Genomic DNA, 15,243 nt, shown 5'->3' on the forward strand with positions numbered 1-15,243 from the left:
TATCACTACTAAGATAAAATGAGCTTTCAGGAAGTAAGCAATGTAGATGCAAAACTTGTTTTCAGGTGATTAGAAACAGCAAAGAACTTAACGTTATCTACACTAAAAATCATTTTCCTTCATTAGCCCTAGAGAAGAGGATAAGTCACACTAGAAACAGAGCTTTTCTTCAGGTTCTCTGGAGATTTGGAAAGCCTTTTTCAGTTCTTACAACTCTTGTCCACAACAACAAACTAAGAATATAACTTTTAATTAGAAGTGGTAGCATGCGGAGAATAGGTGCAGGCTCTGACCTTTTCTTAGAGTGACTTTTGTACTATGCTTTGATTCTATCAGAATCTGAAACATCTAGGAACTGTCTGTACAATTATATCTCATTCTCTCTTGACTGTTATTAGACCAGAAGACCTGCCCCAACACTGACACTGCAACTCTCCAGGTTGTATTAACCTCCATATGTTTAAAACCAGTGATCAGTTTCAGTCCTAAGTGGACACATGAGTGACACAGCACACTCAGATGCTCTCTCTTCCTTGATACTTACTGTTTTCCAGGAGCTAACTGTATTTGATTTTATTTTTACTTCAGCGATTACTTCCTCTCTACCTCTTTTTGCTGGTTCATCTTTCCACATGTTTTTACAACTGGAATATTCCATAGCCGGGTTTTAATATTCTCCTCCAATCTATATTTATTTTCTTAGAATTGGTATGTCCCATGCATGATCTGTGCGTGAGTGTGTGTGTGTGTGTGTGTGTGTGTGTGTCTGTGTGTCTGTGTGTCTGTGATGTGCTGTGGGCGCATTGGAGTGTGCCTGCGCACATACCACATGTCAGAGAAAAATGTCAGCTGTGTTGGCATGTTCCTCTATCACACAATGCCTTACTGCTTTTGTACAATTTGGATGGGGAGCACTGAGCTCTTAGGAGCTACCTGTCTCCGTCCCTCAATGCTGGGTTCACAGGAATGTGCCGCCATGTTCAGCTTTTTATGTAGGGGCTGAGCATTTCAACTCATGCCCCCAAGCTTGCATAGGAAGTGCCCCTGTGCCGTCTAACCAGCCTCATGTTTCAGTATTCTAAGTATAATTTATATATCACTAAATTTCTAATTTATAACCAAATTGATTTGGTAACTGTAACTTTATTGTTTTATTCATGAGGGATATACTTTCAAAAACAGTAGTTGAGGATATTAATATTTACAAGCAAGTAAAATAAATTACAAACAAAGTTGTCTTCATCAAGTCAGGATTTTGATTTTCAGTATTGAAGAGATTAAGGAAAATGGATGGTTTTCTCAGGTAAGAGTATTTAATAGCTTGGCTGGCACCTTCTTTATAAAGATACTGTTGCTGGAGCCATGAGCATAGATTGCTTTCAAGGAAAATGCAGGCTTCACAGTGAAAACAGTAGCAGTGATTAAATATAGCCAAGAAGTGAATGCTGAATAAGAAGAGAATCCCACTGGAATGTTTCCTAGCAAAAGTACCACATCCAAGAATTTAATAAAATACTTGACAAGCTTGTCAAACTGAAATTTTTAATCAACCAATCAGCTCATGGAAGACATATCCATAGACAGACAATAGAAACCAATGATGAATGCTTAGGAAACATCTGGGGTTACATGAAGAAAGACCAGTGATGTCTATGGCTATGAGTGATTTGATAATCTTAAATGCGCACATGGAAAAAAAAACGCTCCCTAAGAATTTTCAGTAGCATGAAGAATATCATATTTTTAAGGCACAATAAATTTGCTTAATTGGAAAAGGGACCCAAAGCTGAAATTATGCCCTCCAAATATTGTTTCACACTTTCTTTAGATTATATAGATTATTTTTATTTAGCTTTGAACCTCCCCTGCAAGGAGAAGAATTCTACAAAGTGAATTTGTAAGTCAATTCCAACATGTGCTTAGTTAGAAGGCCGCGCTCCAATTTTTGTTTTCCAAGTAGTTCATAAATGGCATTGACTGATCAAAAGTTTTAAATTGTGTGCTCCTATTTTCTCCTAATATATATGTCAGGATTAGAAGTTATTTTGAGTTGAATGATTTTAGATAATGAGAGCAATTATTTTTAAAAATGCCTGGTAGAGGTGCTTACACCCATTGGAACATTCATTTTTTTTTTCCATTATAGGCATCAAAATTATGGCTAGATTAGGCCCAGGGCTAAAGCCAAGAAGCAGCCACAAGAGCTTATTTGGATCACCAAGGACTTGAGGACTCCTCTGGGGACTTGTCCCAGGGATGGCATGCCTCCACCACTATTGCAACAAATGCTGAGTTTTAGGCAAAGGAGTCAGTTGGGTAGACCCTTGCTAGACCCTTCGGTCTATGAAGGGTAGAAAAAACTACTGCTGATGGTGCTGTAATTCTGAAAACTGTATTTCTTTATAAATAAAGCATAATCATAGCATTTTTAAAATAAATACTCCCTAAAAAATTAAAACAGAGCCCTCACATGAAGTGTCTCCAGTATTCAAATTATTTTACGAAGATAAATTCTAGTAGAGAATTATCAACAAAAACAAAAATAACTTTTACCCTTAATCTTCCTGACCTTCTGTAGAAACAGATACATCAAGAAAACAGCCAGCATACAACGACAGGCAGATCAGAGAATAAGCTAAATAAGGAATTTGAACTCATGGGATGTATTAGGTGCCCTGTAAGATGCAATGGATTAGTGAATCATCAAGTGAAGCAGGAAATGTACATGTAATCCTAAGCATTTCTCCCAGAAGCAAGTTGAAGCGTCTGTGACAAGTGGTGCCAGAAGCATGGGGTGTGAGACAATGCACCAGATACACAATTGATTATGTTTCATAGCTGCAAAGCAAAACCTTTGAGCACCCACAGTAAAGTTAAGATAGAACACTGAGGGCGCATGGATGAGAACTCTTGAAACAATCTGCTTACAAGATTTGAATTTGTGTCCTTCCAATGTCCTACCAACCCTGACCATTACTCTCATTTCTTGGGAGCTACGGTTGTCCTACAGGGTTATATTGGATCCAGGAATAAGGTCAGAGCTTTAAGTATTAATAAGAAATATGTATATACATACAGCACACTATAATGATAACCATAGTGAAGTTTAAGTTCTCACAGCAACCTAGTATTAAGATCTGCATTGTACTCTGTAAGAAAATATATTTTCTCTCTATATATAATTGTAATCTGAGTGAAGCTAAGTTTGTGCCACAGTGTCATTTACCTAGATACCATAGACCACCCCATACCCACATCGTTGCATTTTAGTTTGTTGTTAATGAACTCATACATTATCTTGATGATTTTTCACATTACTTGTTTGCTGTTGTTTGAGATAAGGTTTTGATATGTAGCCATTTGGCCTCAAGCTTCTTATGTAGCTCAGGCTGGATTAAAACATGTAGCAGTCCCCTTGCCTTGCTTCTTAAGCATTGGAATTCTAGGGATCTACCATCATGTCTAGGCTGATTTTTAAATTTTTCCTCTAAGCAGATGAATTAGCTCTACAATACCACAGAAACACTTACCCCACTCTGTGTGGGCAACTGCTTCTGAAAATTCTCTCTTCTGGTCTTAAGATCTATTTGAACATGATATTAAATATGTATCTAATAGCCATTGGGGAGTTTAACTTGTCACACTTTCTTGCCACACTTCCAGTCACATTGGCAAGCTTGGGAAAAGTTAATTTTATAACGTTCAAGGGAAATTGCTACTGAGGAAAATAATTAAAATAACAAAACTAAGAGAGACAACATCTTAAAAGCACACATTAAAATGATGCTCTGTTTTAAGACACATAGATCATGTTAGATTTTTCATTTTATAAGTCTTGTGGAAAAGTGGGAGGAAAGAGAAAAGGGCCTGGAGATGACAGGAGCTCCATAAGAAGAGCAACAGAGCCAACTAACCAAGTCCCAGAGGGGTTTGCTGAGACTGAAGTGTCAACCAAGGACCATGCATGAACTGGACCTAGGTGCCCTACAAAGATGTAACAGATGTGCAGCTTAGGCACCATGTGGGTGCTCTAATAAAGAAAGTGGTGATTGCATCAGACAAGGACTCTCTTGCCAGCATTTTGATCACTTTCTCCTGGCGGGGCTGCCTTGCCAGGCCACAGGGGAGGCCTGTGTTCACAGGGGAGGACACTTTCCGTTCTGATGCAACTTGATGAGTTGGGGTAGATTGGAAAGGGAGCTCCCCTTTTCTGAGGAGAAGGAGAAGAGGGATGGGGCTACAACAAGGATGTAAAGTGAATAAAAAAATTTAGAAAGAATTAATACACACACACACAAAGCTGACACAGGGCTGTAAATACACAGCAGAAGCCTCTCAGACATGGGAAGTTCTCTATCACAATCCTCCTGTGGGTAAAATAGAATGTAAAGAATTTCCCAGAGCTGCACCCTGGGAATGACTATAGATCGAGCTGATGAATTCCCAGGGAGGGCTGGAGCCTTCCTGAGAGCATTGCTCAATGTCCCGTTTCTGCTTTGATAACTGTTCTTGAGTCAGCTATGGACTGAGGGAAGCTGGGGCATGGTTCCACGGGGTCTTTGTGTATAATGTAATCTTTGCATCTTCTTTGTGAACCTGAAAGTTAATTCAACACACAAACAGAGAGACAATGTGGCCTCTTTTGCAAACTGTGAACAGAAGAAAGAAAGGGAGCTTGCTTTTAGAAGGCCAGGAAAGTAATCCACAGAGGAAATCAATGTTGTGGGTTTCTGCAGTTGAGTGAGCTTTAAAGTAAGTGCACCTGGTGCTCCAAGATGCTGTTTTCACTGGCGACACTGTTTGGGGACCTCTTACCTGTCTTCACCGTTTGCCAGCCCAGGGAGAAGGGGCTGCGAGCCTGCAGGTTGTAGGAGGAGATGGGGCTGTGGTTGTCAGTGGCTGGGCTCCATGAGAGAGTTGCTGTGCTTTCCGTGATCTCTTCCACAATGACCACACCAGGTGGTCCTGGGGGACCTACAGACAAGGCAGTGGATACAGCTAAGTACAGAGCAATATAAGCGGCCACAAGACATCACATTTCCAATGTGGATCTCATCAAGTGATGTGATCATCTTAATAAAATACATGCTTTGTAATGAAAATTGACAGCAGAAAGTTATGGGATAGCAGTTATTTTCTAGAATTTCTGTGGAGGAACTTAATTATATGTTATATTTTTTTTCTGACACTTTATGCCTGGAGGCAACTTTCAATTAGCATTATATTTTATAGAAAAAGGGAAAAATAATCAGAAGCAGACACGAGGATATGAATGTCAATATGAACTGTGGTTGTTAAAATCAATCACAGCTAACAGGCAGAGGCAGCAACAGGCAGGCAATGTTTCAGGAGCAGACACAATACCGTTTATAATAAAGAGCTATAGGAGGATAGAGTTAATGTTCCAGCTCAGAAAACTGACAATGCGCAAGCCATGTAATGGGTTCTATGGAGCAGCTGAGACTGTGGCCGCGAGGATGCAGAACACTCGGAAATAGTGGGCCAGTAGGGAAGGGGGAGGAAGAGCATCCACCGAAAGGGAAGTAAACACAGCGCTCTGTGACAGTTCAAAGGAGACTATAATTGTGCTGCTTTGGAATGGGTGATGCGGTAGAGTGGTAGTGATCACATAAATTTACTTTTTTTTTTTTTTAATCTTTAAGGGATGGTACGGAACAGGTCTATCTCCATCCAGATTTTGTTTTCAAGAAACAACTAGGATGCGATTTGAGGAGAAATGTCCCATTAATTAATTTTGCCTAAAATATCATGTTTAAGGGCATTACAAATGTACACCTATTTGTATTTTCATGACTAAAGGAAACAGCAGTGTTCTTATTGTCAGGCTCACTTTTCACAATGTGGACCACTCAGTAGTAGAACTGCTTTTATATTAGAGGAAGAATATACACACGGAGGTATTTTAGGTTACTAATTTATGAATTGATATGTATGTGGCAAATTAGTTTCTGGATTGGATGATCAGGGTATCTAAGGCCTAAAAAGAAAGGAACAGTGAAGAATTTAAAGCCTTGACAGGCAGATGGCATTTTTAGGAGACGATAGATGAACATTTTTCACTGGACAGGTTGCTGAGAGCTGGGGATTGAAAGTTAGAGACTATTACATCACAAAGATGATAGAGTTGGGATTGCGAACAAAGGAGCAGAGGAAAGCTTTGAGAAGTGGCAATTTTGCCTCTAAGTGAAGTGATGAAAGAAATAGTGAAACAATTAAACACAGAATGATTTTGAAATAACAAGGGAAGAAGACACAGGGGCTCCTTCTGGAAGGCAATCATTGTTTTCTTCACTGAAGAATCTAAGTCTTCCAAAGGGAAGTTGTGTGTGTGTGTGTGTGTGAAAGTGAGCTTGGGCATAGAAGGGCACCAGGAAAGGCTTTGAATAGATATGTAATGGAAGAAGGATGTGAAAGAGAATGCAGATAATACAACCATATTTTCTTCAGACTTAGTTGGATTCTTCAGACTTAGTTGGATTGTGTCATAGTGAAGAAGAAACTGAACAAATAAGCATGGTTTGAACAGCCAGAACCAGGCCCAGGAAAGAAGTCAGAAGGATGGATTGAAGTCTCAGTCCTCACCACCAAAGATGCAGAAAATGTGGGTTACTCAGGGGTTCAGGTGAAGTCATGAAGTTTAGTGTTAGAGCTAGAACAAAACAGAGCAATTGGGAAGCTGGACTACTACAGGAAGGAGACCAGGAGTAGGATTTGTGCTGTGAAGGACAACTGTCAGAATTCGTGTGTTTCCTTTTTGTGTGTGTGTGTGTGAAGGTGGATAGTTTTGAGTGAAAAACTGGTGTGCAGGCATATAATGAAGATGTTGAAGTCAATAATGTAGCTGAGGGCATCGTGAGACAAAGAAAAAGGTGCAGGTGTTAAAGAAGGTGCCTAGGAAGGTGCTTAATTGTAGTGACAGGAGCACAGGGAAGCATGTGGAAGAACACTATAATTATGCCCAAAAATTTTATTGCTATTTGATATAATGATATCAATAGCTACCATACTCTCACTACTTTATAATAAATTAAGGTGACACTCTAAATGTTTCATAGACTTTAATGACTAGTAAACTAATTTATTAATAAAGTAGCAAGGCATACACAGATCTTCATTTAACTATTAATACGGAAAAGAAAACGCGCAGGTGAAGTATGCAGTAGAGACAGGTGCCATCTGAAGAGCGGGAAAGTCCACGCTGAGGCGCCATTACACTCCCTTTCTACCAATGCAGTTCATCCCTTCACTGAACAGTAGCATCTGCTCCTTTCCCTTTCTGAGCCTGAGTTGGTCCCTGAGCATTAGCGTCTGTCTATCCATAACAGTAAAAATGCCAGACCCTGTACGACATTTGAGATGAGGACATTAGAAGCTTCTGACATTCCTCCACCCTTCTGAAATTCTTGTTACTTGGCAGTTTTGAAGTCAAATCAGACTGAAGCTGTAAGGAACTCCAAAGCCATCTTGGCAGAGGCAGGAACTGAATGAAACATTCAACTTGTTCCCAGCTCTCCCATGCAATCCAGCCCAGACAACAGACACAGGGGAGACAGCCTGCAAAGACCTCCTGCTTCTGCAGGCGTGTGCGTGAGAAAATATTAGGGTGGCATGGCTGTGCCTGTCAGCTTCTGAAGTCCTGAGAAAATATGATGCATGGGCCGTTAAACTGACTAAGTTTGAGGACAATTATGACTAGTTCGAACAGGCTTCAAAATAGTTTATTGAGTGGGTTTGCTTATAGGGAACTCTGAAGTAGAAAAACTAAGTACTCATAAAACAGTTTAGAAGTTTTGATGTGTTTATATAAGAAATCACGGTCAAATTTATATCTTTATCTCTCCTATAGTATGACATGATTATGCTCCATTTCAACATTCTGCTTAGTAATCTCTTCAGGACATCTGTTCACAACTGCCTGCATGCAATGTCAAGGTGCTGTGGGGGAAATGGGTATCCGTAAAAGCAAGTGACTTTTTTCCTTCTTCGTACTAAAGCTCTAGAAGATCACTAGCATAGCTGAGGACTATAGCTGAAAATCACTCAACGTTTTCTAATGCTTCAACTGGAAATTACTTTATTCTTCAACATTTACATGATAAATATTCATACATCTTCAAAAACTTTTCTCTCTTTCTGTCTACTTACCAAAATGTGTTTTGTATCAAAATGACCAGTAGCAAACATTGATGCACCCAGTGCACTATCTTGGCTCATCACTCATGTCTAATTGTAAACCATTATAAACAACTGACTGTTTAGTAACAATGTAATATTTAAATTAGAAAGCCTTGTGATAAAATGTTAGGCAGACATTAAATTAATATTACATTTGACTTAACAACAGGGACTTCATGGAGCTGAATAAAGTACAATGCAAAATCGTATGTAAATGCAAATGAGTTAATTTGTCAAATATGCAGAGGAAAATACCAGAAAGAATGTATTAACTGATTACTTGCAGATGGGAAATAGCTTATTTACACTTTATGAGTATGCATATTTCTTTTTAAAAAGATTTATTTTTTTTGTTTTATGTGTGTGAGTATTCACCTACATGTATGTATATGCATTGCTGCATGGTCAGAGAAGGCACTGGATCCTTTGAAACTGGAGTTACAAATCACTGATAGCCACCAGGTGGGTGCTGCGAACTGAGCCTAGTTCTCCGGAAGAGCAGCCAGTGACCCTAAGACCAAGCCAGCCTCCAGCCCCTCCTCATGTTTCTTTTCAGCCCTCAGTATAAGCCAGGGCTACTTCTAACATGACTCTCAGGTGACTCTTTAGAACAGTGGTTCTCAACCTATGGGTCACGACCCCTTTGGGGTGTCAAAAGACCCTTTTACAGTGATCACCTAAGACCATTAGAAAGCACAGATATTTATGTCATAGTTCATAACAGTAGCAAAATTAGCTAAAAAGTAGCAACAAAAATAATTTTGTGGCTGGGGTTCACCACAACGGGAGGAACTGTATTGAAGAGTCACAGCATTAGGAAGGCTGAGAAGCAGTGCTGTAGACGCAATCACGTATGTCCTACCCAAAGGATAACCTGCTTAGCAAGGAGCTTGCACTGAGTGCCACTGAATCAGGTGGTGGAGACAGGATTAGTTTTCCTCACTCGGTGTGTTAAAAAGCGGTGGAAGAGGACAACTTTTCACACACAGGCAGCGGACACCACTTTCAAGTGCTTCAAGAGGGCATCTTGTACCTCCCGATAGCAGTTACGCCATCGGTTGTTTAAAATTTATACTCATGTGAACAGCCGAGTTGATACTTGGCACGTATTAGGCCTTCGGTAAGTATTTGTGAAAGAAAGGAGGAAAGGCGGTAAGATGGGAGAATGATAAAACGATTGGAGGTTAGAGAGGCTACGTTCGGAATTTCCAATGCTGTGTATCAAAGGAAGAGAGGGTTGTAAAACACTATCATTACGTTGCTCAGGCAGCTTACGTAACGGTTTCCTTTTAAAACGAAATTTACATTAATGATTTTTTTTTTTAGTCAGGTTTAGAGCAGCAATAAAAATGACAGAATAGCTACCAAATGAACAGGAAAAAGTGATTTCATAGTACACCTCTTTGGAAACTTTGAGCACTGTATCCTATGGAGAAATAATTTTTCTAAATCTTACAAACGTGAAAGATTTTTTTTTTTTTTTTTTTTTTTTTTTTTTTTTTTTTGTGAATAGACTGTTGCCATGCTACTTAGAGTAGCGGTGTGATTTCCTTTTTTAAGAGAAATTAACCATAATTTTCAGCTATAATAGAGGTGAAAACAATTTACTGTTATTATATTAATATTGGCTTATCAATGCTTTATTCATAAAAAATATTTTTAGATAAAATATGCTGGCTGTTGGCTCAATTAGCTTTCTTTTTATATTTAGAGTGAGTGAATTCATTAGCATATTAATGTATGTATCAGCTCTCTTTGTTTTCAAAGTTTGTTCCTAATTGCCCTGTTTTCTTCTGTTTCTTTCTTTTTTTTTTTTAAAGGCTAATCAGGTAGTAAACATTTTTTTTCCTAAAAGGCTTGTGCAGCTGATTTAGAGAAAAGCATTTTTGAAAATTTATTATTGAAAGACAAATGCCTCAGTACCGATGGATTTGTGATGCTAGCTAGTGTCTGTCTGCACACGAGATAAGCACCACTCGCTCCGTAGGAATCTCTGGACATGTTCTAAGGAGCTGTTAGGAAAATCGGCCCAGTGATCAGAATCTCACCCCTAGGGGAGGGACACTACTGTTACGCTAAATAGGAGCACTAAACCGAATACTTTGTTGACAAAGAGGAACGCTAATATGAATCCTGTACTGGAAAGAGACCTTTAGAACTGCAACGCTGGCTGTGTTTTCTGTCCCCCACACTGAGGACTCCTAGGCAAAGAAGCTGTGTGCTCCTGGGTCCTGTGTTCCACCAACGTCTCTGAGAACTGCTGTTGAATGAGGCCATCCTCATTCTTATTGTTCACTTACAAAGTTTTCTTTTCACTTTTTCGTTTTAATTACAAAAGCATTTACTTCATGCAATCTGTTTCGGTCATTCTTCAGAGACTGTGGTAGCATTCACGGAGCCTGCACAGTTCAAGCCAGGGCTAAGACAGGGATGTTGACTGGATTCTCAACCCTAACCCAGATGCTATCTGCAGTTGGTACCTTCTAGCAGAACATTTTCTCTTCTCAAGGAGTGTCTGACATTACATGTGGGAAAGGATCTGTCTTGTAACTGCTAAAGCTTGTTATTATTCTGATAATGACCTGAAACAAGAACCTGCTACTTCCTACATTAATTAAGTAGTGTTACAGAGCCTGGGAATTTTTAAATAACTGGAGTCATCCAGTTTGATTTTTTTTTTTTTTTCATCAAGAAGTTCTACCTGAAACAGGGAAAATTTTCCTACTTCTTCCACCCAAAACTGATGTTCTCAGAGCTCTTCTGCTGTTATGGGGTACAGTACAAGAGCCAGGCAGAAAGAAGCTTCAGTCCACTGCCAAGTTAGTCAGGGGGAGAGCCTGGAGTCAGTCAATGGGTGAGTCTGACTCCCTGTGGTATCCTGGGAGGCTGTCCAGCTGACTCTCTGTCCAGGGCCTCACAGAGAAGGCCAAAGATCCCCTCCTTAAGGGGGCAGCCAACATTCTGCCAAGTAGCTCTCTACAACTCTGACTAACCGCAAGCTCTTTCTGATTCTAAGACATTCATCCTGTTTCAGAATTATCCCACTGTAAAGTATTATTTTTATGTGATGAAATTATTCAGTTTGCTTTTGTTTTGTATCTGTGGCAGGGGTGTCCTGGTCTTTTTCCCAGGGGAGAATTTTAAGATGAAGAACTGAAGTGTCTGGGACTCCAAATATTAAATACATCTTACTTTTAAGTTCTTTAAAAATATGACGTGACAATTTGATATGAATGTGCATGGTATTCAAATAATATCTTTTTAAAAAACATTTTTGTTCATACATTTGCTGTCATCACATCGCCCTCCTAACTACAACTATATTCTCACTTCCCTTAATACTATGTTTGGTTCTGTAAATACTGGGTAAAGACAGGCACATCTACACACACACACACACAATTCTGTAGATAAAAGGAAGTGGTGTGACCATTATTGACTAAAAGGAAATCCTACACATACTCTTCAAACACAAGATGTTCAAACATAAGAACACACTCCTCTACTATCTGTGTATTAGGTTAATATGGATAAATGAACCCAAGAACTATACAGAGAACTTGCTTTATCATGTAAATTACTCATCTACAAAGAAAAAAAACCCTACCATTACAAAGGACCATTTTCTATAGACTCAACTGAAAATAAACAATAATAAAACTTTTTAGTAAAACATATATATCCACATATATATGCATGTGTTTTTGTATGTATGTATATATGTATTGTATTCTCTTTCTCTCTGTGTGTGGTTGGTATTGTTACTGTAGTTCAGACTGGCCTGGAACTCACAGAGTACTCCTGCCTCAGCCTCTTCAATGTTGATATTGCAGGCATGAGCACTCATGTCCAACACCAAAAGTAATATTAATCAATAATATGACTGATTTTGTGGTACGCTATATACTAATATATATTTGTTGGTATAATGTTCTTTTGAAATGTATACACCTTACCCTTATTCATTCAAATGCTTATTTCTTTCCCCCAACTCTCTGGTTTCAATCCAGGTATTGTATTGTGATACTTCTTGTAAGCATCCTGTCTCAACTTTGTGTAAACAGGCCAAAATAAAGCAACTAGCCATAATGAGCGATGGGAGGAGCCAGAGGGCAGGAGATGAGTGGGAGGAGCCAGAAGGCAGGAAATGAGTGGGAGGAGAAAGGGTGAGAGGAGAGCTAGGAGAGAGAGCTGGAGAACAGATCTTGAAACTACATGGAGATGGACAGGACATAATATTTCACAAAAAGCAAGTATAATGGGTAAAATTTAAATGTTAGGAAACTATGAGGGCTTAGAGATTTAGGAGGGAGTAACTATTGCCCAGCATTGTGTTCTAGGTTAACTAAATAAACCCAGTCTCTGTGTGGTGATTTGGTTATACAGCTGTTTAGGATTAACAGCAACTTTACCAGAAGATATATCAATAGTAAATATTATTTGTTGCTTACAACATATATTAATGCATATTAACAAGTGGTTGTTGAGTTTTTCACCTTTACAATTACAAAGAAGAGAAGAGTATCTATTTCCTCAGAAAGCATGTCATTGATAGTATGTTCATTCTTATACATGAAAGTATGCCCTGATATGCTATGGACATCCTGGGATGCACAAGTTCAGCCTACTGCAGTTTTGTGCTGAGCCTGCTTTATGTCTCCATCAAATGCTAGCTGCTGCTAATGTCCCTTGGAAAGAGGGGAGAATGCCTTAGATTGTTTACTATTTACTCATCTAGTTAAATTGAGCCATTTCTAATGTGTTCATTCCCATGAGAATAACCAACTTCTATTACCAGGGGTGGTCAAGGATGGAAAGGAGAAATAAATAGTTATAATGAATTTTTGAAAATTAATTTTGTTTTTAACAATTTTGGTAAATCTCAACATTTATTCTTATCTATTAATTGACAACCTGTCTATCATCTAGATACCATCTATCTATTTATAAATTCATCATTTATCTATTTATCATCTATTTATCTACTCATATCTATCCATCAACCATATAGCTATCATCTCTATCCATCTATCCCCTATTCATCTATCACTTATCTATCATCTATCTATCTATCTATCTATCTATCTATCTATCTATCTATCTATCTATCTATCTATATCTGTGTCATCTATTTATCTCTCTATCATCTACCATCTATTTATTTATAATCTATCACCTATTTATCAATCTATCATGTACATATCTTCTATCATCTATCTTATATTTATCTTATCTATATCATCATCTTGACCCACCTCTCTTTTTATCTAGCCTATCATGTATATTACCCAGTTCATCTCCTCAATTTGCCTTTCTAGCATCTGCATGGATTTTACATTTGATGCTGTTAACGCTTCATTTCCTTAAAGACTTCCCTGACCATCCTGTCTGGGAAAAGTCACTGTGTTCTGTGTTTACCACACCATGTACTTTACATTCAGAGCTTAAATCACAGATATCTATCTACTTATGACTATTTTACTACTTACTTCCCTCTTTGAAGTTTACACACCAAAATTGGCACTAGGATTGCACATAGGATATTTTGATATTATATTGCCAATGTTTAGGATTCTACTTAAATTAGTATATTATGATATACAGTTACAGTAAACGAATGAGAATGTGTAGTAGCAAACCATTTTAGAATAGCATTTCAAGCTCTGGGGACCTTGGAAAATTTCTGAACCTTCCTATTTATTAGTTTCTCGTTATTTCATAAAACTGTTAATTTTCATCTTATCATGACTATTAGATTGCCTTAAAAACTACTTTGAAATTGATAAATAGTTACAATAGCAATGAGTGGGCCTTTTACTTCCTGGTAACTGGACACTATTAACTTCACAATAATTTTTGACAATGAAAATAATCCCTAATTTTGTTATGTAAAAAAAAATTTACCCAGACTAAACATTTTCTCCAGGAAGAAGGGCTCTCAGAAATAATCCCTCAGTCTATTCTAAAGAAAACTCTATGAATCCATTGTTGTGCCAAGTGGGACTTTGGTCAGATGGTCTCTGTCCTTGGTTTTCTGTCTTGGATGAGTTAAAGTCTATGTCATGTGTCTAGGAGAAATCTCACACAACGCAGCACATGAGGAATCACATTGAAACTTCTTTGAAAAGTAAACAAGAACATGTACTGTCAGCGGCAGATTCTACAGTCTCTCCTAAGAGACTTATGGTTTTAAAATGGATCATTCTCATCATCACACTTGTTATTCTAACTGGAGTTATTTCATGCCTATTATATGGTAGAGGGTATTGCACTAATTTTTTCCCCTTTCTTTCATCTCTATCAGTAAAGTCTGTACCATTAACACCTTTCATAAATGAAACACTCACCCCTCAGAAAGTCAGAAGTGGGTCTGACTCTCCTCCACATATGTTCTGCTAGGATCAACCCTGTATTATCCATCTGCATTGAAAGACTATGTGTACCTTAAAAGATTAAAAGATGTCATGGAGGGCAGGGAGGAGACAGGCAGCTTTGTTTTTGTCAGTGGAGAGTGGGTTTAGAGATGAAGTGTACTTTATAGTTGGTTCCCTGGTGGTTACTCAACCTGTCCCAGTGTGGTGCAGGAATAGACTGCTTTCTCTCCCTTATCATTACATAAAATGCCCTGCTTAGCCTCAGGCTTGACAACCTCATCTAACACTGGTACTAATAGATTCAGGAAGCCATAGATAAGTCAATCAGATCATGACAATTTATAGTGATAGACACAGGTTCAAGAGTGAAGACGTGTTCTAATATCTAAACTTAGATATCGGGTAGAGCAGTCTATACTTTGGTTGGGAAGTGTGGCCAGTTTCGTCTTTGTGTGTGTAGCAAAAGATTTGGTCTCTATCATTCTTGGAAGTCAATTGATGTTCTTAGAAATTAGACAGACACATAGGAAGGCTAAGAAAATAGATGGCAATGTAGAGAGGTGAAAACAATTTGGGTCCTTGTAGAAAAAACTGAGACTGTAGATCTGCCTATTAACAACCTGTTTCAACCTTATGTCCTCAGAACCAATAGACTTCATATCTTTTAAACCAA

At 38.4% G+C, this 15,243-nt stretch overlaps 1 protein-coding gene across 1 annotated transcript in view; it reads right to left on the reverse strand.

Annotated features, from left to right (window-relative positions):
- Nucleotides 1-15,243, reverse strand: part of Cntn5 (contactin 5) — a 1,192,645-nt gene that overhangs the window by 66,005 nt on the left and 1,111,397 nt on the right. The window contains exon 17 of the mRNA XM_055615494.1: nt 4,816-4,974. Within this exon, the coding sequence (XP_055471469.1) occupies nt 4,816-4,974 (159 nt within the window). The remainder of the gene's footprint in view (nt 1-4,815; nt 4,975-15,243) is intronic.

The sequence above is a fragment of the Psammomys obesus genome, unplaced genomic scaffold (assembly GCF_907164565.1).
Source record: "Psammomys obesus unplaced genomic scaffold, mPsaObe1.curated_primary_1811, whole genome shotgun sequence".
NCBI classification, from domain to species: Eukaryota; Metazoa; Chordata; class Mammalia; order Rodentia; family Muridae; genus Psammomys; species Psammomys obesus.